Here is a 26,215-nt window from a genome sequence, read left to right on the forward strand (position 1 = left end):
TTAACTAAATATGGTTTTCACATGTTTTTTCTTAACTAAAAAATACAATCTACAATGTCAACATGATCTAGATTTCTATAGTACATATGTACATATATTAGTGTTTCATTGAAATACAATTTATATATTTTAATAGTTGACTAAAAATTCAGTTGTCATTTTATACACTTATATGTAGGTATATGTATATTAGATAGGAATGTAGGAAAAATAAATTTTTAATAAAATGTTTTAAACAAAGGGTGACATGTTTTTGTAAACAGGTTTGTAAAGGTTGGGCCAAGTTGAACCCAATTAAAGCGAGCTCGTTATAGTTGAATAATTTTTTTTCGTTAAGCTTTTTACTTTAAAGTGTACTTCAAGATATTCAGTTGTGCTCAAGATTACAAATTTAAATTTGGCTTTTTAGGGTTTTGATTCACATAGTATTCCGTTGATAGCTTGTCGATATGGAAATACCATCACTTTTCCAAAGACAAAAACCACTATGCTATCTTTTCAAAAACAATACTCTCAAACATCAGACGTAACATAAAATACATGTTTTACCGAGATAGATTCCGACAAGTCATTTATGTTATATATCTTAATATCCAAGATGAATCTGATAATTAATTAAAGTTAGGTATACATATTTAATAAATAAGTGTTCATTTAAAAGTCAAATAATGAATAAATCCCTATAGTTTTTCGATGTATTTAAAAAAGTGGGCATTCTTATCATTTTTGCTGTCACAATGCAAAAAAAGAGTTATTCGATTAAATATCATATACATTTTACATTCATTGAAGATCTTTTAAATAATTATAATAATACATTCATATGTATGTATGTATGTATTAGAAATAAAATAATCGTATGTAATTGAATAATACGGTTATGAATATCCATGTTATTTAATTTCAACACTAAATTGCGTTATATCATATTATATATACACATATGTATGTGTGTATGTACATAAGTATATCATGTTACGTCGATCAAATCGACTTCAAATTTCCGCGTGTTTGTCATTTGTTACGGTTAAGTTTCTGCACGCATTTTTAAACTCGTCTAAATGTCACTAATAAAAATCGAAAAAAATATAACGTTAGCCTTGAACACAAATCGGACACTCGAAAAGTACAAAATAATCCATTTCCATTATGATATCATGTTATATAGATCGAATGGTTCAGTCGTGTAGTGAATAAATTATTCAAATTTTTAGTAAATTTTGGATCTATTTTTAATTTAAATAAATTAAATATTTCTATTCGTGATTATGTATGCATATATGTATGTATATGTATATACAAATATGTATATATATTTGTACATACATACAATAATTATTATTATGTTAATTTTTTTACAGTATAATTCAATACAAAAATATATCTATTTTTATTATCGATTAACGCAAACTGTTTTTACATAAACTTATTTCTTACAAACTTTTAAGAATCATTATTTGTTTAGAAGAAAAAAATTTCTACATAAAGTAAAGTTTTCTTCATATTAAATTCGGTATTGAAATATTATTGTTTTGGGGAAAATGTTTAATTAAAAAAAATATTTCATATGTATAGAAAATTTATTTTGCTATTCAAGATGAAAAAAACTGATCCAAAAAAAGATCAGTCGATCTACTTGAAAGTGTGTCAGTCAATATATTACATATAGAAATAATATAATTTGTTTACATTTTTACATATCATATATACAAAATGGCGCTTATAGGGGGAAATAGGACGGGTCGAATAAGTTGGAAAATTACCAGGCACGGATTCCATGGACTCCGATAGGGGAGATTGGAGATACAATGGAGCGAGCAGCCCAGGGAGATACGACTGGTCCAGAGATGATTTGTCTGGAGAGGATTGGGCTAGAGATGAGTGGGCTGGCGAGTCCCAAAGGAGCGATTGGAGATACTACGCTGGAATAAGCGAGGGGAGAGATGGCGGATCTCTTCTGGATTCCATGAACGGCCAAGGATTTGGCGACGAGGTGGTTGTTTCTGGCGACTACTACATCAGCGGTATCAACGAGTTTTCCGGTGACCTTGACTACTCCAGCTGGAGATCCGGGGATCAGAGCTGGTTCACCAATGCTGGAGACGACAGGGCTGGCCAAACCGTTCCATGCGTTCAATCCTCCGATGAGTCCTGAGTTCCATGCTGGGACAGCAGAGTAGGCAGAAACGACTGGGGAGGAGACAACGGAGGAGGAGAGACCCCAAGGAGCGATTGGAGATACTACGCTGGAATAAGCGAGAGGAGAGATGACGGATCTCTTCTGGATTCCGTGAGCGGCAAGATTTCTGGCGACGAGGTGGTTGTTTCTGGCGATAACTACATCGGTGGTGTCCAAAGGCCTTCCGGTAGCTTTCAAGATGACAGCTGGTACTCCTGGAGCCAAAGATGGTTCAAGAGGGGCAACAATTGGAGATGAGACAATTCCTCCGATGAGTCCAGCTGCTGGGAGAGCTGAGTAAGCTGATACTCCACCCCATCCTCCCAAGCCTCCCAAGCCCCCCAATCCCAATCCTCCGACTAATCCTGGAGCAACCAGACCGGAAGCCAGGAGATTGGGTTTGGCAGAAGTTACAGCGACTACAGCGCACAACACCACCAACTTGAACATCGTGGTCTGTGTTGTTTTGGCACTTGACACAAGTTCACTAGAAAACCGAAAACGGCTGACTGATACTATTCGGGTCATCTACTTGGATATTTATAGTGGATGGAGTAGTTATAAAAAAATCGTACTTATCATAAAACCTCGCGAAACTTTTGCAAATTATTTCATCATCTAAATCTTTCATAGTACAGTGGCTATTTGTGACCGTGAGTTACACGTTTTTGAGCTTCTAAATTTTTTCAATAGCAAGTTTTACCAGTAGCTGCTCTACTTTTACTGGCTCTATGAAACAAAGCTTTTGGCTAAAACTTGTGTTATGTATAATGTTTCTTTTAAGCCTAGGAAAACATTGGAAAACTAATATTATACGCAAATAAAACCAATATAATCGCAAATAAAACCAATATAATTTTTTCACGAAGAGCTTAGTATTGGTTTTATTTGCGATTTTTTTTTACTAATTGCGATGAAAAGTGTGAGGTTGTTTTATATGAATTGATTTTATTCTTTTCATCAAATTTTTAATGGCTGTCGAAATTAAGGCTTCCAATCCCGGGATCCCGGAGTTTTCTGGTACCGTGAATCCCGGTGCTGAAACTAGTCTGAATACTGGGATTATGGTGCTGGCAGAAATTTCTTTAAAAATATTATTTTTACAAGAATAATATGGAAAAAAAACATAAAACAACATTATTTATTTATTTATTTTTACATACATATATACAAATATACCAGGAAGGCTTAACAGGTAAACCCCAAATGCGCCTTCCTGGTCCACATAATTATTACATAGATACATGAAAATCTAAACAATATCTGACATCTATCGTCAGATATTACAAATATCGTATTAATACGATAAATAGCGATGAATAACTTTCATGTAACAATACGAATTTTATATTCGATAAACAACCACAGAGACATATATGGTGAGCAATATGGCGAAACCTAAGATATAACAATAATTAAAGGTTCGCAACAGAAAATTGGGAAGGAAACCCCAATTTTACAGGAATCGTTTCAATGAAAATCAGAAAAATTGGCAAATTCTGATAAGAAACGATCGACCTTGACAAATCAAGGTCTGGCCAATAGCGAGACTTAGCGGGAATCAAACTCGTAACATCAAGTACGAGATAATTCAACATTCACCACTAGACCACTCTACTGGTTATTATATATTACGCACCATTGTTCATTATATAATGAACAATGGTGAAATGAGCAATGAAAGTCATAGTCCATTTATTTGCCACCCGTTTCGACACCGGCTTGCCGTTTCCACGAAATGGTATGAACGGCCTGTATTGTGTCGCAGATATTTTGTTCAACCGCAATGATATTTGAAGCATATTTTAACTAATTCGAACTCAGAATCGACCACTGATCACATTTTCGTGATCTAGAAAAAATGTATGTGTGTCTGTGTTTCTGTGTGAGTGTCTGTATGTTTAGTATGAGTCAGTGTATTCTGGGGATATTTTGAACTCTGTTCGTCCTATCGAACTGAAACTTAGTATTGATTACTGAAATTTTTATCAATACACCGTAATTTTTTTTCAAATTTTAATTTAAGTTTAATTTAAATTTAAATTAAGTTTTCCTACATTTGCGCTCAACTTGTATTAAAAATGCTCATAGCCGGTATGTATGAACGAGTATGTACATGCATACATACATATGTTCGATTATCGAATTTTGTTTTTTATCCTTCTTATATTCCTCAAATACATAGATAAAGTCGTAGGTTGGTCACATCCGAATTTTTTACATAAAATAAATGTAATTTTTTTTAATATTAGGTGGATTGTTTCGATGAATAATTACGAGAGGGTACAAACTATTTGTAAAAAACGAATCAATGAATCAATGCGATGGTTTTTACTCTATTTAATAACATTTTCAGATGTGTCTTATTTAATCTTAGAAATTTATGGATGGGAACCGAAAATTTAAAGAATGTATCCAACCTCTCAAAATTAGTACGCCAATATGGGAGTATTTTTTGCGTGAAACATCGGGAGAGTTTGTAAAATGCAATAGAACGTATTTGAAATATGAAAACATGCAATTGAACTTTTTTTCTTATACATTTGAAATATTGAACTTTTTTTGGGTGATAAAGTAAAGCACCTTCAGACACTGAAAGCCAAATTTTTATCTCTATTGCTTTTATAATATAATATTATACTCCAAACTGTTAAATATATTTATCTAATGGACATGTTATATTATGATAAAGGGGATGAAAAAGTGGGTCGTGGTAAAAATAATTTTATTACACATACATAATAATAATGAAACTCCTTTCGAAACAATGACAAACTGAGTTATTTCGGGATACTTTCGCATTTTCGTTTTACTCATGTTATTTGGACATTTATTTTTATCCATTCCTTGATTGAATTGAAAATTTCTGAGCTATTCAGAAATGTAATAGATTCGATACACGTTATTTTTGTTTTCTAAAGCGACTACGTATTAACTTTAACCCTTTATTTATTCAATCGTTTAGTAGGTATACTAGTAAATATATGTAACCAACAGCATTGCATACTCGTGTATACTTTTGCTCCTTATAATTCAGTGTGTAGTAGTCAGAATTATTGTTCTATGCCTAATTGTGATTAAAACATTATCTAATCATCACCGATGAACATATGTAAGTGGATATGAATTTTTATTTTATTTATGGTCTTAGCCTTTGGCTTTCAGGAAAAAATAGTATTTAAAATTTATTAGAAGTTTTCATTATTAATAAACCTTGATAGCTCCATGTTAAGTATTGTATATAAATAATTAATTTTATATTCTTACTAAGAAAGAATTTTTCTAACGGACAAAAAAAAATATTTGACATACATACATTTGTAAAAATTATTTTTTTTGTCTTTCTGTTCATTCAGATTGTTTATTTTTTTTAAGGTTCAAATTAATTCCAACAAAGTGTGATCTTATTTTACTAATCTACACTGAACTGTACACTGAACAGTGCTCAGATCACAATATCTAACAAAACTTAATGCTTAGGTTATTATTATACAATATATTAATAGTTTTTTTTTAATAATCTGAGATATAAGCTCATTTTGGTGATATCCTCGAATTTTGGTAGCTTTACCTACACTTTCTTGTATGTTAATTTGGCTTATCAACATGATTTAATTGATTACTATCCTGTGGAAGATGACAAAAACAAAATTGATATTATTATGTAAAGTAAAATAATTTAAAGAAGATATTTAATTGTATATAAGTATTTATTTCACAATTTTGAAGCCTATTTCATTATATACATATTTTAATGAAAAAAACTGATCCAAAAACGCATCAGTCAATTCAATTCAAGATGTGTCAATTCGCAGTCCTTTTAGCATATGTATAAAATTTATACCATTTAATATTAATCAGTTGATAACAACTTCTCCAAAATTATCAGGCAAGGATTCCATAGACTCCGATTGAGGAGATTGGAGATACAATGGAGCGAGCAGCCCAGGGAGATACGACTGGTCCAGAGATGATTTGTCTGGAGAGGATTGGGCTGGAGATGAGTGGGCTAGAGATGACTGGGCTAGAGATGAGTGGGCTAGAGATGAGTGGGCTGGCGAGTCCCAAAGGAGAGATTGGAGATACTACGCTGGAGTAAGCGAGGGGAGAGATGGAGGATCTCTTCTGGATTCCGTGAACGGCCATGGACTTGGCGACGAGGTGGTTGTTTCTGGCAATAACTACATCAGCGGTGTTGACGAGCTTTCCGGGGGTCTTGACTACTCCAGCTGGAGATCCGGGGATCAGAGCTGGTTCACCAACGCTGGAGACGACAGGGGTCGGATCTCTTCTGGATTCCGTGGGCGGCCAAAGACTTGGCGACGAGGTGGTTGTTTCGCGTTCACGCTCCAATAAATAAATAACTTGAATTTGACACATGAGAATAGTTCGATAATAATCTTTAATGTTGCAGATAAAATTGAAAGTACATATAATTAGAAAATTAGATTTTTGGAATTTATGTATCGAAAATGATCGAACTGAAGTATTTGAATTTATCTTATTTATCTTAAAATAAGAGTCATATGTCTCGGGATATGCGTGAAAAAATAATTGAATATTTAATAGGGCTGAAATCGTCTTTTACGCAGTGCTTCCCCAAATCTTAAGAAGCAAACAATTTTCATTTCAAACCCCTTTGATAATGAACATTTTCGGACAGCTACCAAGGAAAAAGAGAACTTGATTGAACTTTCAAATTATAGCATTTAAAAACTGAATTCGAAATAAATAAGGTTATTAATTTTTGGCTAGGTATTAGTGAAGAATATGAACAGCTTTATGACATAGCGCTTAAATTTCTGTCGCCGTTTACTAGCACTGAACTGGTTGAGAGAGCTTTCTCTTCATATATTTTAATAAGACAAATATAGAAATTGGTTGAATCCAGCTCCAGACTTAAGGGTAAATCTCTCATTTTTATTTTGTAAGGAGATTTAATGAAAAGAAAACATATTATATGTACTTTGTAATTGTATTAAAACAATCAATAATATTTTACTATCAATAATAGAAGTATGACAAGATAGTAGATAAATATATTAAACTTTGAGCATATTATAATTGTGACTCCGCAAAAATTTTTTTTTCCATAAATTTTTTTACAAAAACAGATCTACCAGTCTTCACATTCCTTACCATGCAAATACTATAAATAATAATTACACTTGCAAAAACAAATTTCATGAAATACAATAATTTTTATATGGTGTTACAATTTAGCGTTATGTACTACCAAGTGGTACGCGAGTCAAAAAAGGTTAGGAAACGCTGGTCTAGATGATTGGTGTAAGTATCCTTTATGGGTTCACTGTGTGGGAAAGGACTTTTGATTCCAAGGTGTCACCTGATATCATAACTAGAGGTAGGATAGTCACAGTGCTATTCATTGTTCCATTGTTGTAAATCCTTTGTAAAAAAGGTTCGGCAAACCTTTAACAATGCATTTACAACCTTTGAACAATACGCGGCACCTTCTGGGTCCGGTGACTAATCATAACTAATGCATTATTCTATTAAACAACAGATGCTAAACGTTGATCATATTCAGCACCCGTTTTGTAGAAATATTCTAGCATTATAGTTTTATTTAGTTCAAATGAATTGAATTCAAATATATTTAATTATTATGAAATTGACTTTCAAACTGACCCGTTCTCCGTTCCCGTTTTTGGGCGATTTTTTTTTACAGAAACAATAACTCATGTAAGTTTCATCGCAATCGGTTGAATGGTATAGGAACGCATACGTGACAGATAGACAGACAGACAAACATTGATTTTTATATACATATATAGATTATTATATGGGCAGTTTTTATTTAAAATATCCAAATATTATGTAACTATTCTGATAAATCAGCAGTAGTATTGATGTAATGTTTAAATAAATATGGTTTTCACATGTTTTTTCTTAATTGGAAAATACAATCTACAATGTCAACATGATCTGGATGTACATATGTACATATATTAGTGTTTAATTTAAATATAATTTACTTATTTTAAGGTTGACTAAAAATTCGGTTGTCATTTTATATACTTTTATAGGTATATGTATATTAGATAGGAGTGTAAGGTGAATATATGTTTTTCGTTAAGTTTTTAACTTTAAAAAGTACTTCAAGATATTCAGTTGTGTAAATTTGGCTTTTTAGGATTTTGATTCACATAGTATTCCGTTGATAGCTTGTCGATATGGAAATACCATCACTTTTCCAAAGACAAAAGCCACTACGGTATCTTTTCAAAAACAATACTCTCAAACATCAGACGAATCATAAAATATAAGATTTACCGAGATACATAGATTCCGACAAGTCATTTATGTAATATATCTTAATATCCAAATGGAATCTGTAATTAATTAATGTTAGGTATATTTAATAAATGAGTGTTCATTTAAAAGTCAAATAATGAATAAATCCTTCTAGTTTTTCGATGTTTTTAAAAAAGTGGGCATTCTTATCATTTTTGTAAATTTGTTGATTTTTGTACAGTATAATTCAATACAAAAATATATCTATTTTTATTATCGATTAACGCAAACCGCTTTCACACAAACTTATATCTTACAAATTTTTAAGAATCATTATTTGTTTAGAAGAAAAAAATTTCTACAGATAGTAAAGTTTTGGTTCAAATTAAATTCGGTATTGAAATATTATTGTTTTGGGGAAAATGTTTAATTAAAAAAATATTTCATATGTATAGAAAATTTATTTTGCTATTCAAGATGAAAAAAACTGATCCAAAAAAAGATCAGTCGATCTACTTGAAAGTGTGTCAGTCAATATATTACATATAGAAATAATATAATTTGTTTACATTTTTACATATCATATATACAAAATGGCGCTTATAGGGGGAAATAGGACGGGTCGAATAAGTTGGAAAATTACCAGGCACGGATTCCATGGACTCCGATAGGGGAGATTGGAGATACAATGGAGCGAGCAGCCCAGGGAGATACGACTGGTCCAGAGATGATTTGTCTGGAGAGGATTGGGCTAGAGATGAGTGGGCTGGCGAGTCCCAAAGGAGCGATTGGAGATACTACGCTGGAATAAGCGAGGGGAGAGATGGCGGATCTCTTCTGGATTCCGTGAACGGCCAAGGATTTGGCGACGAGGTGGTTGTTTCTGGCGACTACTACATCAGCGGTATCAACGAGTTTTCCGGTGACCTTGACTACTCCAGCTGGAGATCCGGGGATCAGAGCTGGTTCACCAATGCTGGAGACGACAGGGCTGGCCAAACCGTTCCATGCGTTCAATCCTCCGATGAGTCCCGAGTTCCATGCTGGGACAGCAGAGTAGGCAGAAACGACTGGGGAGGAGACAACGGAGGAGGAGAGACCCCAAGGAGAGATTGGAGATACTACGCTGGAATAAGCGAGAGGAGAGATGACGGATCTCTTCTGGATTCCGTGAGCGGCAAGATTCCTGGCGACGAGGTGGTTGTTTCTGGCGATAACTACATCGGTGGTGTCCAAAGGCCTTCCGGTAGCTTTCAAGATGACAGCTGGTACTCCTGGAGCCAAAGATGGTTCAAGAGGGGAAACAATTGGAGATGAGACAATGCCTCCGACGAGTCCAGCAGCTGGGAGAGCTGAGTAAGCTGATACTCCACCCCATCCACCCAAGCCTCCCCATCCTCCCAAGCCTCCCAAACTTCCCAATCCCAATCCTCCGACTAATCCTGGAGCAACCAGACCGGAAGCCAGGAGATTGGGTTTGGCAGAAGCTACAGCGACTACAGCGCACAACACCACCAACTTGAACATCGTGGTCTGTGTTGTTTTGGCACTTGACACAAGTTCACTAGAAAACCGAAAACGGCTGACTGATACTATTCGGGTCATCTACTTGGATATTTATAGTGGATGGAGTAGTTATAAAAAAATCGTACTTATCATAGAAGCTCGCGAAACGTTTGCTAATTATTTCATCATCTAAATCTTTCATAATAAGGTGACTATTTGTGACCGTGAGTTAAACGTTTTTGAGCTTCTAATTTTTTTCAAAATCAAGTTTCACCAGTGGTTGCTATACTTTTACTGGCTCTATGAAACAAAGCTTTTGGCTACACTTGTGTTATGTATAATGTTTTTTTTAAAGGCTAGGAAAACATTGGAAAACTAATATTATACATAAATATATAAGTTTTTCATGAAGAGCTTAATATTGGTTTTATTTGCGATTTTAAGACATAATTACACGCATACTTTTTTGCATACAAACTTGCGATGAAAAGTGTGAGGTTGTTTTATATGAATTGATTTTATTCTTTTCATCAAATTTTTAATGGTTGTCGAAATAATCTGGAATTTTGGTTGTAACGTTTTAAATATCGATTATATGAAAAATCATTTTTATATAAGAAAATTTGTAATTTATTTGATATATTATATCATTATATTGTATGTAAATATGTACATATATGTTTATATTCAAATTTCATGTTTTTGTTATTTTGTCGGTTTATTGGCTTATTTTTTTTAAGGTAAAATACTTTTGATGACATTACAAATAAAGAAGCTCTCTTTATTTTCTACAAATGTATTATATTGATTTGTATGTTTTTCCGGGATAAAACCCATTAGATTTCACTTATGTATATATATATATATATATATATATATATATATGTTATATATATATATATATATATATATATATATATATATATATATATATATATATATATATATATATATATATATATATATATATATATATATATATATATATGTATATATATATATATATATATATATATATATATATATATATATATATATATATATATATGTATATATATATATATATATATATATATATATATATATATATATATATATATATGTATATATATATATCCCAATATATATATATATATATATATATATATATATATATATATATATATATATATATATACATATATAAATATATCATACATTACTATACATACATACATATGTATGTACCAAGCATACCAAATGCATCAGTGATGATTTTATACAAATGTGTTTACAGAAGCATATGCTGATAGAAATATATGCTGATACAGAATATATTCAATTATGTATATGGGTTGAAATAAAATAAAAATTCAAACGCGTTCTTATGGATAGTAATTTTATTACAATACAAATTCATTTGAATTTACTTGAAATTCATTATAAAGTTACACAGTAATATTTCTACAAATAAAAAGGACAATATTATACATATGTACACATACATATATTTCGTGTCGTGTATGTATGTATATACATATGTTATTCATAGCACCAAATGTACCTGTTCAAATTTTAAACTAGAGAATCCTTATTAAAATTTACATTTATTTAAATATAATACCTACATAGTGAATATGTACAAATTTAAGAATATGTACATACTTGCGTATGTATGTATATCAAAGTCAAAAGGGTGATACAGAAAAACACCTTCAGACACTGAAAGTCAAATTTTTATCTCTCTATTGCTTTTATAATATAATATTATACTCTAAACTGTTAAATATATTTATCTAATGGACATGTAATATTATGATAAAGGGTATGAAAAAGTGGGTCGTGGTAAAAATAATTTTATTACACATACATAATAATAATGAAACTCCTTTCGAAACAATGACAAACTGAGTTATTTCGGGATACTTTCGCATTTTCGTTTTACTCATGTTATTTGGACATTTATTTTTATCCATTCCCTGATTGAACGTGAGCTATTCAGAAATGTATGTAATAGATTCGATGCACGTTCTTTTCGTTTTCTAGCGACTACGTATTGACTTTCACCCTTTATTTATTCAATTGTTTAGTTTAATAGTACTTAAATATAATTAAGCGGGTATTAAATATATGCGACCAATAATACTGCATACTCATGTAGACTTTTGCTCCTTATAATTCAGTGTATAATAGTCAGAATTGTTGTTCTATGCCTAATTGTGATTAAAACATTATCTAATCATCACCGATGAACATATGTAAGTGGATATGAATTTTTATTTTATTTATGGTCTTAGCCTTTGGCTTTCAGGAAAAAATAGTATTTAAAATTTATTAGAAGTTTTCATTATTAATAAACCTTAATAGCTGCATGTTAAGTATTGTAAATAAATAATTAATATTATATTCTTATTAAGAAAGAATTGTTATAACGGACAAAAAAAATTTCATTTCACATACATACATATGTACATTCGTAAAAATGATTTTTTTTGTCTTTCTGTTCATTCAGATTGTTTATCTTTTTGGTCGTTCAATTTATTTTATAAAAATTAATTCCAACAAAGTGTGATCTTTTTTTACATACCTTCTTTACGTTTCACTTACGATTATTTTTACTAATCTACACTGAACTGTACACTGAACAGTGCTCAGATCACAAGATCTAACAAAACTTAATGCTTAGGTTATTATTATACAATATATTAATAGTTTTTTTTAATAATCTGAGATTTATATAAGCTCCTTTTTTGTGATATCCTCGACTTTTGGTAGCTTTACCTACACTTTTTTGTATGTTAATTTGGCTTATCAACATGATTTAATTGATTACTATCCTGTGGAACACGAAAAAAACAAAATTGATAATATTATGTAAAGTAAAATAATTGAAAGAAGATATTTAATTGTATAGAAGTATTTATTTCACAATTTTGAAGCCTATTTCATTATATACATATTTTAATGAAAAAAACTGATCCAAAAACGCATCAGTCAATTCAATTGAAAATGTGTCAATTCGCAGTCCTTTTAGCATATGTTTAAAATTTATTCCATTTAGTATTAATCAGTTGATAACAACTTCTCCAAAATTACCAGGCACGGATTCCATGGACTCCGATTGGGGAGATTGGAGATACAATGGAGCGAGCAGCCCAGGGAGATACGACTGGTCCAGAGATGATTTGTCTGGAGAGGATTGGGCTGGAGATGAGTGGGCTAGAGATGAGTGGGCTGGCGAGTCCCAAAGGAGCGATTGGAGATACTACGCTGGAATAAGCGAGGGGAGAGATGGCGGATCTCTTCTGGATTCCGTGAACGGCCAAGGACTTGGCGACGAGGTGGTTGTTTCTGGCAATCACTACATCAGCGGTGTCGACGAGCTTTCCGGTGGTCTTGACTACTCCAGCTGGAGATCCGGGGATCAGAGCTGGTTCACCAATGCTGGAGACGACAGGGCTAGCCAAACCGTTCCATGCGTTCAATCCTCCGATGAGTCCTGAGTTCCATGCGTTCAATCCTCCAACGAGTCCTGAGTTCCATGCTGGGACAGCAGAGTAGGCAGATACGACTGGAGAGGAGACAACAGAGGAAGAGAGACCCCAAGGAGCGATTGGAGAAGCTACGCTGGAATAAGCGAGAGGAGAGATGACGGATCTTTTCTGGATTCCGTGAACGGCCAAGGACTTGGCGACGAGGTGGTTGTTTCTGGCAATCACTACATCCGCGGTGTCAACGAGTTTTCCGGTGGTCTTGACTACTCCAGCTGGAGATCCGGGAATCAGAGCTGGTTCACCAATGCTGGAGACGACAGGGCTGGCCAAACCGTTCCATGCGTTCAATCCTCCGATGAGTCCTGAGTTCCATGCGTTCAATCCTCCGACGAGTCCTGAGTTCCATGCTGGGACAGCAGAGTAGGCAGATACGACTGGAGAGGAGACAACAGAGGAAGAGAGACCCCAAGGAGCGATTGGAGATACTACGCTGGAATAAGCGAGAGGAGAGATGACGGATCTCTTCTGGATTCCGTGAGCGGCAAGATTCCTGGCGACGAGGTGGTTGTTTCTGGCAATCACTACATCAGCGGTATCAACGAGTTTTCCGGTGACCTTGACTACTCCAGCTGGTGATCCGGGGATCAGAGCTGGTTCACCAATGCTGGAGACGACAGGGGTGGCCAAACCGTTCCATGCGTTCAATCCTCCGACGAGTCCTGAGTTCCATGCTGGGACAGCAGAGTAGGCAGAGACGACTGGAGAGGAGACAACGGAGGAGGAGAGACCCCAAGGAGCGATTTGAGATACTACTGGAGATGAGACTACGTCAATGCGGGATTGACGAGATACGGCCAATGGGGCACCCCATCCTCCGACGAGTCCCGGAGCAACCAAACCGGAAGCCAGGAGATTGGGTTTGGCAGAAGCTACTGCCACTACAGCGAACAACACCACCAACTTGAACATAGTGGTCTGTGTTGTTTTGGTACTTGACACAAGTTTACTAGAAAACCGAAAACGGCTGACTGATACCATTTCGATAATCATTCTTGCTATTTATAGTCAAAAGAGATTTGATGAAAAAAATCGAACGCGTTTTTTAGCCATAAAAAAAGTGGTGAAATTGTTGCAAATATTTCATCATATTGTTAGTCGTATTTACCGTACTTGCTATAGAGAGAAGTGACCGTCACACTTTTGTATCATTAATTATTCAATAGTACAGATCAAGTTCTTTGTCAAATCGAACGTGGATTTAATCTGTAAAGCTCGCGTTGAATTGCACTTGGAATTTTCTTGTGATCGGTATAATCTATCGCAGAAATTATAATCGTATTATATAATACCAAGGATACTTGTTTTACATAAATATAGCCTTTTTTGCAATATAATAAAATATTCAATTGACCGATATTGCGCAATTTAAATAATATATTTTATTGTATTTAAATAAATATCTTTTCGTATAGATGACTGGCGTAAGTATCCTTTGTGGGTTCACTGTGTGGGAAAGGACTTTTGATTCCAAGGTGACACCTGATATCATAACTAATGCATTATTCTAATTAACGACAGATGCTAAACGTTGATCATATTCAGCACCCGTTTTGTAGAAATATTGTAGCATTATAGTTTTATTTCGTTCAAATAAATTGATTTCAAATATTATTATTATGTACATACATAGTTGACTTTCAAACTGACATTTATGAGATTAAAAATAGCTTGAAAATATTCAATTTGAAATTGATCTTCTTCAATGACTTTCATTGAATAAATTAATAAATTATTTCTAAAGTTTCCTTTTTATTTTGTTGAAGTATTATAATACTTAAAAAAATTAGTACTATTAAATCTTCAACTTGGTCTATGGACTCATTGAAGATTATAATCTTCAATTATGGTAAATAACTGTATATTCTTACTAAGTTTTAATTTGTAATTACAAACTTTAAACCATGTCTGCTTTTATATTGTACCAATAAATAAACTGAATTGTTAATGTCTAAGAATTACTGATGATGGTCGGTTCATTACATGCCGAATCATCGTCCATATGCGATTATAATTAATAATGAAGTTAATAAGTAAGTTAGTATGTACATAAAGTATACAAATATAAATCTTCACCTTGATATGTTCAGGGGTGTGGACAGAATCGTTGTCAAAACATTTTTGACCTTATTAAGAGGGCTGGACACCAGCGCCTTGTCCACACAAACGTATTACACTTCCCTTCCTCAATTATGGCACTAGAGAAATTATTTTTTAATATGCTATTGATATCCACCATTGGCATGCATCTGTGGTTTTATTTTTATTAGTTATTTTTTATAGGAGTTTGGAGCCGCCAAACATCTATAAAATCGCCTCTTTTTTACACCCACGAAAAGAGTCCAGCGTGCTTATTTAACGTTTCTCATACTGATGATGAATATTTTTTAAAAATTAGTCCAGTTTCGGAGGAGAAAATTGGAGAATACGAAACCTTGATTTTGTCGATTTAAAATACGTATTATCTGGTCAAAGCGCAACTGTCGCATTCACTCAATATATGTATATGTATATTGATATATATTGTCGCATTCACTCAATATATACATTTACTCAATATATTAATTCACTCAATATATACATTCACTCAATATATATATCGAAGAAAGGAACGGCAACAAAATTAAGGTTTCGGGTGTACAGCCGTACAGTATGGAATGTAAAGACGTAATGGATCTGTTTTGTTAAGAAATTTTGTGGAAAAAATGTTATTTGCAGTCACAATTATAATATGCTCAAAGTTTAATATATTTATCTATTATTTCGTCATACTTCTATTTTAGATAAATTGTTTTCATAAAAACACAAAATTACAAAGTACATATATATAATATATTTTCTTGTATTAAGTAAATTTCCTTACAAAATAAATTTAATGAGATTCTTGTGCTTGTTTCGAGGAACGTTTTTTAAAATTTGGTTCAAATGACGGTCTGAAAACCAGACTGGTACAAGTGACATTTAAAAAAAAGCTGGTTTAAGTGCTAAAATAATAGCATTTTATATATTTCTTATTGTGCCAAAGAGATCGAAGTGAATTATTGATAATAACGCCATTTATGAGCGAATGTGTCAAGTGACGTTATATGAAGCTAACAAATGTTGTATGAACCATACTGATACAAGTGTCGAAAAGGGCAGTCGATAGTCTACAGGGGTGACATTATCAATGGATTTTAATATTTTTACGAGTGATAGTGACGATAAAATATCAAAATATAAATATAATCATAAACATGACATAGCCTCTCATTCATACAATTTTGTATGAAGTTTGTTTGCAATACTTCAAACTGTCAAAAATATCAAAATAGCAAAGGTGTTTTTTTTAGCTTAATTTTTTTTAAATGAATATTTATATTATATTCTAATTTTATTTTTTTAATTATTTTTCTAATTTTATTTAAAATTTATATGCTAATTTTATACGAATTTAATTATGCGCAAAAATTTATGAATTACCTTTTGGGGATTTTATTCGAGATATCACTTATACTTATAACATGGGTACCAGATATCACTTATAACAAGGGTACCAGATGACCGTAATTTGTCTGTTTCTGCAACAGATGTTTCGTGCAGTGTAGTGGAGCCCTGGATTTGCAGACTTCTTTAATCAATGTGGTGACAGCAACTGAAAATGACAATGAAGAAATTCCTTCTGATGTTCCAATCCGATCACGCAAGAGAAAGAGAGACCCTCTAAACTGAAAAAAAAAACATAAGGAAACAAAAGCGCAACTCAGGAATGGAGTATGTGTCTTCGAAGGGGATTACAGTTCAAGGCAAAACCCACAAATGTCGATACCAGTGTGACTTGTTTACTGAAGATGAACGTAAACTTTTACATAGCGAGTTTTTTTTTTTACATAGCTAGTTTTGGAAATTAGGTAACTGGGAAGCCCAAACAAATTTTATTCGCTATGCCGTGCAAATAAAAAGGCCAAAACGTTCGATTGATAAGAAAAAGAAAAGTACAGAAATTTACATAAATTCTAAAAGGGTGTGCAAAGACTTTTTTTTGAAAACTAACAATTTCTAACAGGAGGTTCACATATGCAGCTTCTTCACTGACACCCGTACTTTTATATCTGACAACCGTGGCAAGCATGCACCAGGAAATAAAATTACAGAAGATAAGCTTTTGGAAAGAGCACATATTAACAGTTTTCCTAGGTTTCAGAGTCACTATTCACGTGAAAGTGCACCACACAGAAAAAATATTTGTCACCAGAGTTATCAGTAACAAAAATGTACTCTCTGTATAAAGATAAAATTACATCTGACGGTGGACAAACTGTTAAAGAACAAATTTAACGAAGATAATTTAACACAAATTTTAATTTATCATTTTACAAACTTCGAAGCAAAACATGCAACACATGCGATAGATTGGAAAATATTTATAAAATTGAAAACGATTTGGAAAAAAAAGCAGTAATAAAACAACAAAAAGATGATCATCTTTCTGAAGTCGAACACATTCTGCAAAAAAAAAATTGGATAGTGAAAATGAAAATGTTCACATGATAACATTTGATTTAGAAAAAACACTACTAACTCCTTTTTTGCAAACCAATTTGATTTATTATAAAAGACAATTCTGGACTTACGATCTCGGTATACATGATTGTAAATATATTACAAGCGTTGTACCAAATGACTGCAAGCATTTGATCGCATACAGTGACAGTTGTGGCGGTCAGAACTGCAATCAAATCATCTCCCGGCTATGGATGTACGTAATTGCAAACACAAATATTTATATTTTAGATCATAAGTTTATGGTATCTGGACATAGCTATCTAGAGAATGATTCCAACTTTTCTCACATAGAGAAGAAAAATAAAAAAATTCAATATGTTTACGTACCCGGAGATTGGATGAAAATAGTTCAAGAAACTCGAAAGAAATTTTGTGTGCACAAAATGCAACAAGAAGATTTCGTATCAACAGATCCGATAGCAAAAGTAATAATTAATATAAAAATTGACACAGTAAAGAAAAAAGTCAATTGGCTCAAGATTAGATGGATGAGATTCATAAAACGGCAGCCAAAAAATATGTTTTTCAAAGAATCTTTGGACACATCCATACAATTTAGAAACATAAATATGGATACCAAGAGAGGCAACACACCTGAGAGTCTTCCTCAACTAAGGGACAGCCAAATTAAAATAAAAAAAGAGAAAATAAAGGGCTTGATGACTCTTTTAGATTACATCCCTGTAATACACCATAACTTTTACAAGTCGCTAGAGTATGACGAAAATCAAGCAACGACTTCAGCATCTGATATTCCGCCCCAGAGATCGTCCACGAAGACAAACTGATGCACCGGTGGTGGACACAGATGAAGAAATTATTCTCGACTCTATGTATACCTGATATAAATAATTAAACTTGTTCCCAAAAATCTATAATTATTATGAACCACAGGGTTTATATTTTTAGATTTTTGCGAGTCATAGTGGTATAAGTGATTTTATTTTTAATTTTGTGAGATAAATAATTATTGTATTTAACACTTTTCATGTCAGAAGTATTTTATTATGTAGGCACTATGTCGAGATTTATTTTAGCAATTTTATAATAAAAATCCTCAAAAATATATACAAATATGTATTTGATTATCTCCCTTTCATCTTTTTGCCCCTTGTACCAGTCTGATTTTCAGGCCGTCAAATGATGCGAGATATTCCCTTAAGTCTGCAGCTGCATTCAATCTATTTCTATATTTATCTTTTATAAAACGGTATCAATTGCCGGATTTTCGATCATCAACTGTACATATTGACGTTGACTATGATTAATTAAGATAATGTTTATTAATTATATAAAAAATATTTCTATTTATGATTAAAAATCATTCATTCTTGCATGTCTGCAATTACTGATTTTTTTCGCGTACCAACAACCATCAACCGCGTACCACAGGTTGGGAACCACTGCTCTAGAGTAAAAGTACTCTAGTATCTAGTTTAGGAAAAAAAATTGGAGTATAAAATTTACAATTTCTATTACATGTAAAAAATTTTTAGTCCGATTCAATTAAAAATTTTTTTTTGAAACGGTCAAAATTAAAAAATAAATAAATGACAAATTTACGACAAAAAATAATTACGATGAAAATAACAATATTTAAATGTAACTGTATATCTAATCTATAATTTGGAAAGAGACTTTGTATGTAAATATCCTTGGTCGTCATCGTCCGTAGATCGGTGACGTCATCGAACACGTGATTCGATTTTTTTTTTTTCGATCCATGGGCGCCGATTTTTTTTTTCGTTTCAATGGATTCACCCCCGCGGGGGCGCAAGGCGAGTAGCTTCATGGGGCCCCGCCAGGGGCGCCACAAGGGGCGCAGCCCCGTGGGGCCCCGAAGGGGGCGCAGCCTCATGGGGCGCAGCCCCATGGGGCTCAAAAGGGGGCGCAGCTTTATGGGGCACAGCCTTATCGGCCGCAGCCTTATGGGGCGCAACCTTATGGGGCGCAGTCTTATGGGGCGCAGCCTTATGGGACGCTGTCTTATGGGGCGCAGTCCTATGGGGCGCCGCCTTATGGAGCTTAGCCGCATGGGGCCCCGAAGGGGGCGCAGCCTCATGGGGCGCAGCCCCATGGGGCCCCAAAGGGGGCGCAGCCTCATGGGGCCCCGAAGGGGGCGCCGCCTTATGGGGCGCTGCCTTATGGGGCGCCGCCTTATGGGGCGCAGCCTTATGGGGCGCTGTCTTATGGGGCGCAGCCTTATGGGGCACAGCCTTAGGGGCGCAGCCTTATGGGGCGCCGCCTTATGGGGCGCCGCCTTATGGGGCGCAGCCTTATGGAGCGCTGTCTTATGGGGCGCCGCCATATGGGGCGCCACCTTATGGGGCGCCGCCTTATGGGGCGCCGCCTTATGGAGTTTAGCCGCATGGGGCCCCGAAGGGGGCGCAGCCCCATGGGGCCCCGAAGGGGGCGCAGCCTCATGGGGCGAAGCCCCATGGGGCGCAGCCTTATGAGGCGAAGCCCTAAACGGCAACTGATCATGGGGGCGAAGCCCTTGACGGCATTTAATCATGGGGGCGCGAAGGGGCGAAGCCCTAATAGGCATTAACTAAGGGGGGCGAAGCCCTAGGCGGCATTTAATCATGAGGGTGCGGAGGGGCGAAGCCCCAAAAGGCATTAGTTAAGGGGGGCGAAGCCCTAAATGGCATTTAATAATGGGGGCGCGGAGGGGCGAAGCCCTAAAAGGCATTAACTAAGGGGGGCGAAGCCCTAAACGGCATTTAATAATGGGGGCGCGGAGGGGCGAAGCCCTAAAAGGCAACTGATCATGGGGGCGAAGCCCTAGACGGCATTTAACCATGGGGACGTGGAGGGGCGAAGCCCTTATCGGCAACTGATCATGGGGGCGAAGCCCTAGACGGCATTTAATCATGAGGGTGCGGAGGGGCGAAGCCCTAAAAGGCATTAGCTAAGGAGGGCGAAGCCCTAAACGGCAATTTATCTTGGGGGCGCGGGGGGCGAAGTCCTAAAAGGCATTAACTAAGGGGGGCGAAGCCCTAGACGGCTTTGAATCATGGGGGCGCGGAGGGGCGAAGCCCTAAAAGGCAACTGATCATGGGGGCGAAGCCCTAAACGGCAATTGCTCATGGGGCGTGGAGGGGCGAAGCCCTAGAAGGCAAAGGCTCAGGGGGGTGCCGAGGGCGAAGCCCCAGAAGGCAAAAAAAAAATGATTTTTTTTTTTTTTGATTTTTTTAATTTTTTTTTAATTTTTTTTTTGATTTTTTTTTTATTTTTTTTTTATTTTTTTTTAATTTTTTTTTTTTAATTTTTTTTTTAAATTTTTAAATTTTTTTTTTTTTTTAATTAAATTAGCTTAGTCATGTTTAAGCGGTTTATATTATAAACACTGAGCGAAGCCGGGTAATACAGCTAGTAAATCTATATTTAAATAATAATATTTGTTTTTGTGAAACAAATTGATTTTGAAATGCATGGACAAAACGGGACAAATCAAATCAATTTTACGAAAACGACGGGATGAACTCAAAGCACATAAAAACGGGACTGTCCCGGCTAAAACGGGATGTATGGTCACTCTACGTTTAGTGTAATTTATTTGATACAGAATCGTGGATGCTCCAAGGATCTTTTAAAGTTGCTTTATTTTTAACAAATGCATACATTGGATAGATGCACATATTTAACATACATACATTGGTATTGTACATATGTACATATGTATGTATACATAGTAGCTTAATACATATTATAAACTACTACAAAAACAAAAAATAATAATAAGAAATGGGATAGTATTTTTGGCACGGCTGTAAAATAAATTACACGGAAAATGTCCAAACGACATTTAATGTCACATTAACATTTAATGGCAAATTAAATGTCAAACGGGTTGCCAGTAGCAAAAATAAAATTTGACGTTTCAGTGAAATCATAACCAGTTACATTTTCACTGGGTATAATACAGTGAAATCATATCCAATTACATTTTCACTGGCCCCTATCAGTGAAATTATAATTTTTGACAGTTGACGCTCCGAGTCAGTTTTTGACAGCTGACGAGTTTTTGATGCTCCTGTCCATTTGCACTCTCCTCATTGTCCACACGTCGTAATATCCATACAAACACATAGTATATTAGCAGCCAACACTTATTTATTTAAGGGTTAGGTTAGGTCAGGTTAAGTTAGGGGTTGCGCTATTCATTTTAGATCATCGATATTTATTTTTGTCAAATTTTATCAAATCATTTGACGATTGATTTTCCGGGCGAAAATCGAATCTGTCGTGTGAGCTATTTTAGAGAGGGCATTATTTTTATTTGCCGTGCCGATAAATGGTACCCAAAAGAAATATATTTTATTTGATTTTGATTGTTTTTATTTTTTTATATGATTATTGAATTTTTGACTCCTTTTCATAATTTCAATTCATGATTTTGCTAAAGCTTCAATCTCAATTATTATGGGGAAATAATTTTTTTACAAATTTATATTTCAAAAAATATTTATTAAAAAATTCATTTATAATTAGCCTATTTCACAATATTTTTGTGAAAAAAACTGATTTCCAAAAAGTATCAGTTATTCCACTTGAACTCATAAAAAATAGCAAATTTGCTTTATAATACATATACATATATATATATTTACATTACATACATAAGATTGTGCAGATAGTCGTTTTATCATTTATTTAATTATTATATTATATTTACAAAGCGTGGATACCGATGGGTTGGATTGGCGAGATGATGGTGCGGGCAGCCAATGGAGACAAAAGTTGAGAGGAGAGAAGTGGGGAAGCGAGGCTTTGAGGAGCAATGAGGGAAGAAGACAAAATTTGGGAGGAGAGAAGTGGAGAAACGAGGCTTTGACGGGGAATGAGGGAAGAATACAAAAGTGGAGATGAGAGGATGGAGCCTGAAAGGGCAAGGGGAGCTGGAGCAGCGATGTTGGAAAGGGCAAGAGGAGATGATAGAGCGATGGGAGCGGCAATAGATCTCTTCTGGATTCCGTGAGCGGCCAAGGATTTGGCGACGAGGTGGTTATTTCTGGCAATGACTACATCAGCGGTGTCTACGAGCTTTCCGTTGACGTTCACAACTCCAGCAGGGGATCCGGGGATGAGAGCTGGTTCAGCGTTCAACAAAGCAGGAGCAGCGATGCTGGATACAGCCAAAGGAGCAACGTTCAAGTTTGACAAAGCCAAAGGAGAATTCAAGCCGGACAAAGCCAAAGGAGAGTTCAAGCCGGACAAAGCCAAAGGAGTGTTCAAGCCGGACAAAGCCAAAGGAGCGGCGTTGATGTTAGAAAGAGCCAGAGGAGCAGCGTTGATGCTGGACAGAGCCAAAGGAGCGGCATTGATGCTGGACAAAGCAAGTGGAGATCCAATCTGGACGATGCCTGGGGCAGCACTGAGGGCCAAAGGAGATGACAATAATCCTGGAGCAGCACTGAGAGCCCAGGGAGATGAGATTAATCCTGGAGCCAAGAGGTTGGAAGCCAACAGGGATGGCTTGGCAGAAGCCACGGCGACGACAGCGCACAACACCACCAACTTGAACATCGTGGTCTGTGTTGTTTTTTTGAAACTTCGGGACAAGTTCACTAGAAAACCTAGACAGGCTAACTGATACCGTTTCTCGGATTTTTGTCAGTATTTATACGCATGCATTAAATGGTGAAACTGATTAGACTGTTTCATCATACGCATGTAGGTTGGTCTATGTATATGAAAAATATCGAATCTTCGTCTAAGACTTCCGTCAATTTGAATATCTGAGAATCGATCGATCTACGGCCGTAGTTCATACCTCCAAAACTCGAATTCTCAAGGGTATTTATATGCCTACATACAAATGTACATAGGTATACTTCCTTGAACTTTAGGTTCGTAATATTGTTAATATACAGTAAAATGTTCGCATATTATGTTAGTGGCGCATAAGATTTTACCTGTAATGCCAAAATGGTCCAAATTTAAAAAAAAAAAAATAAACAAATACATTAGGTATATTTTTTCGGAAAACAATACGCTTCATTGACTAGTACAATCAAGATATAAATTAAAATAAATATGTATAAAATTTTATTACAAGGAAAATTCTAGACAATTTCGATATAACTAATTCCTAATATGAGCCAACGATATTTTAAATTGGTGTAAATCCACTTTTTTTTATTTCGAGAAATATTTAGCAAAACATTAAATATAATGTTGCAATAATATATAGCTGTCAACGATTGCATTATTAAATTTCATGATTACATTATTAATTTGATTATAATTAAAATTGGTGATTGCATTATAAATTTTCTTTTATATTATTAATTTATAATGGTAAAAAAACATCGATAATGTAGCTTGAATCGTACAAGTTTATGTTCAGAAAATAATATCGACATTTTGATTTCATCAGTATTTATATATTATGTATAAAAGTCTGATAGACACTGATCACAAAAATAATATATCACCTGCAAAGCAATTCAAAATTGATCAATTATATTATAATTTAATAACACAATTAGAATAATCAATAAACCGACGCAATTTAAACCTATTATACAAATATCTCCATGATATATTAAATTTCTTTGTCAATCATGTAGTCAACAATTGACATGACATAACAAAAGCGCTCACGTATTATCCAGTTCTGATAATACGTCTGTATACGGTGACAAGTGTATACGGTGTCAAGCTTCAAATCCAACACTTAACATTTCTCGAACACAATATCATTATATGTGTATGTATATACATATACAAAAGCCCGACAAATTCAGTGTGAAATTCTGCACAATGCATAAAAGTAAAAAGCAAAGGAGACACATAATAAGTTCGATACGTTATTGCGATCGTATTAGGTACGTGCTCCATTATATCAGGTTCAGCCTTGATCGGAGGCATTAGCTGTCTGATGTTGGCACGAAGTGGCCAAGGTAGCACTCGAACTTCACGTGTGAACTCTCAAGTACATTCTTGATGAAATTCGCGAAGAGGCACCTTGGGAAAATCGCACGTTTTCCGAAAAAGATGACGGGAAAAGCTGGCGGGAAGTGTGCGATCTCGCGCTCCTATCCGACGATAAATCACATGAAATTATTTTTGGTCGTAAAAATTGAGGTCGACTCGATGCAAAAAGTGATCGACCGTGAAGTTTAAACCTGCACGAAAGTATGATCTAACTAAACAATGACAGATTGCCTGATTTTTAAATGTCTCGGACCTCTCAAAAGTTGCCTGCCATTTATCCATGAATTCGAAACGTCACTTATAATCGTGTATTACATAATTTAGGTGGGTATTTTCTATTAGAATCTGAGACCCTGCATATTTTTATTTGTAAGTAAGCACATATGTATATTGTATTGTACATAATTTGATCGAATCTACTTCGATTAATATCTATTTTATATACATATATACACATATGTACATATAATATATATATAACATGAAGAAGATATAGATGAACCCCAATACGCTTTGTTGGTCAATTACAAACATCAATAAGCAATAATGTTTACATAGTATCATAGACAGAGAGTGGGTAGCATTTTATAATATCAGCAAATTCCAAATGTTATATTTATAAGCTTGAATTTTCGAGAGATAACTATTAATAGCTTGTAAGAATATGTGTACGAACAAATCTACGCTAATATATAATATGTTTGTAGGTTTATGTACCTATACATGCTATCTATGTATTTTTATGCACTCGAACAGTTGTTTGAAGGCTGTTGGGGATATGCTGACTGGCTTAATTAAGTCAAACTAACATTTGCAGTTTTTTTTTTCGTCTGAAACTTCATAAAAAATAATGTTCCTTTCAAACCTTAAATTAGTGTGTAATAGACAATGTAACGTTTTCTTTTTATTATTGTGTTTGTATAAATATTTACGTAGCTTTGAACTTTTACGTACATACATATGTACATATGTATCTAAGTCTGTAATTTTGACTGTACATATGTAAGTACATGCAAACTCATAAAAACCTCGCAAAATGGCAATGTTTCGGAATAGTTTTAGTAAGAGAACACTTATCTTTGTGTTACTAAGAAAAACCTTCTAAAAAAATATTGATTGAATATAATCAGTTCTCTAAAATAGAAAATTTAAAATAATTAAACGAATTTCATAGATATAACACTTTATCTATACAGATATACAAAGCTTCTATGAATTTTTTTAAGAAATATTTTAATTAATTGGCAAAAAGGTC

At 34.4% G+C, this 26,215-nt stretch overlaps 3 protein-coding genes across 3 annotated transcripts in view; 1 reads left to right on the forward strand and 2 right to left on the reverse strand.

Moving 5' to 3' along the window:
- The window catches only part of LOC143914760 (uncharacterized), a 1,424,209-nt gene that overhangs the window by 731,779 nt on the left and 666,215 nt on the right, over positions 1-26,215 (forward strand). The gene's annotated exons all lie outside the window — the stretch shown is intronic.
- Positions 1,570-2,687, reverse strand: LOC143914587 (uncharacterized). Its single transcript, XM_077434853.1, has one exon. The coding sequence runs from the start codon at positions 2,627-2,629 to the stop codon at positions 1,760-1,762; it is 870 nt and encodes a 289-aa protein (XP_077290979.1). The 5' UTR covers positions 2,630-2,687; the 3' UTR covers positions 1,570-1,759.
- LOC143914336 (uncharacterized) lies at positions 12,833-14,446 on the reverse strand. Its single transcript, XM_077434525.1, has one exon. It carries the CDS (start codon positions 14,383-14,385, stop codon positions 13,015-13,017), a length of 1,371 nt encoding a protein of 456 aa, XP_077290651.1. The 5' UTR covers positions 14,386-14,446; the 3' UTR covers positions 12,833-13,014.

Source organism: Arctopsyche grandis, chromosome 7 (genome assembly GCF_051622035.1).
Source record: "Arctopsyche grandis isolate Sample6627 chromosome 7, ASM5162203v2, whole genome shotgun sequence".
Classification (NCBI taxonomy): Eukaryota; Metazoa; Arthropoda; class Insecta; order Trichoptera; family Hydropsychidae; genus Arctopsyche; species Arctopsyche grandis.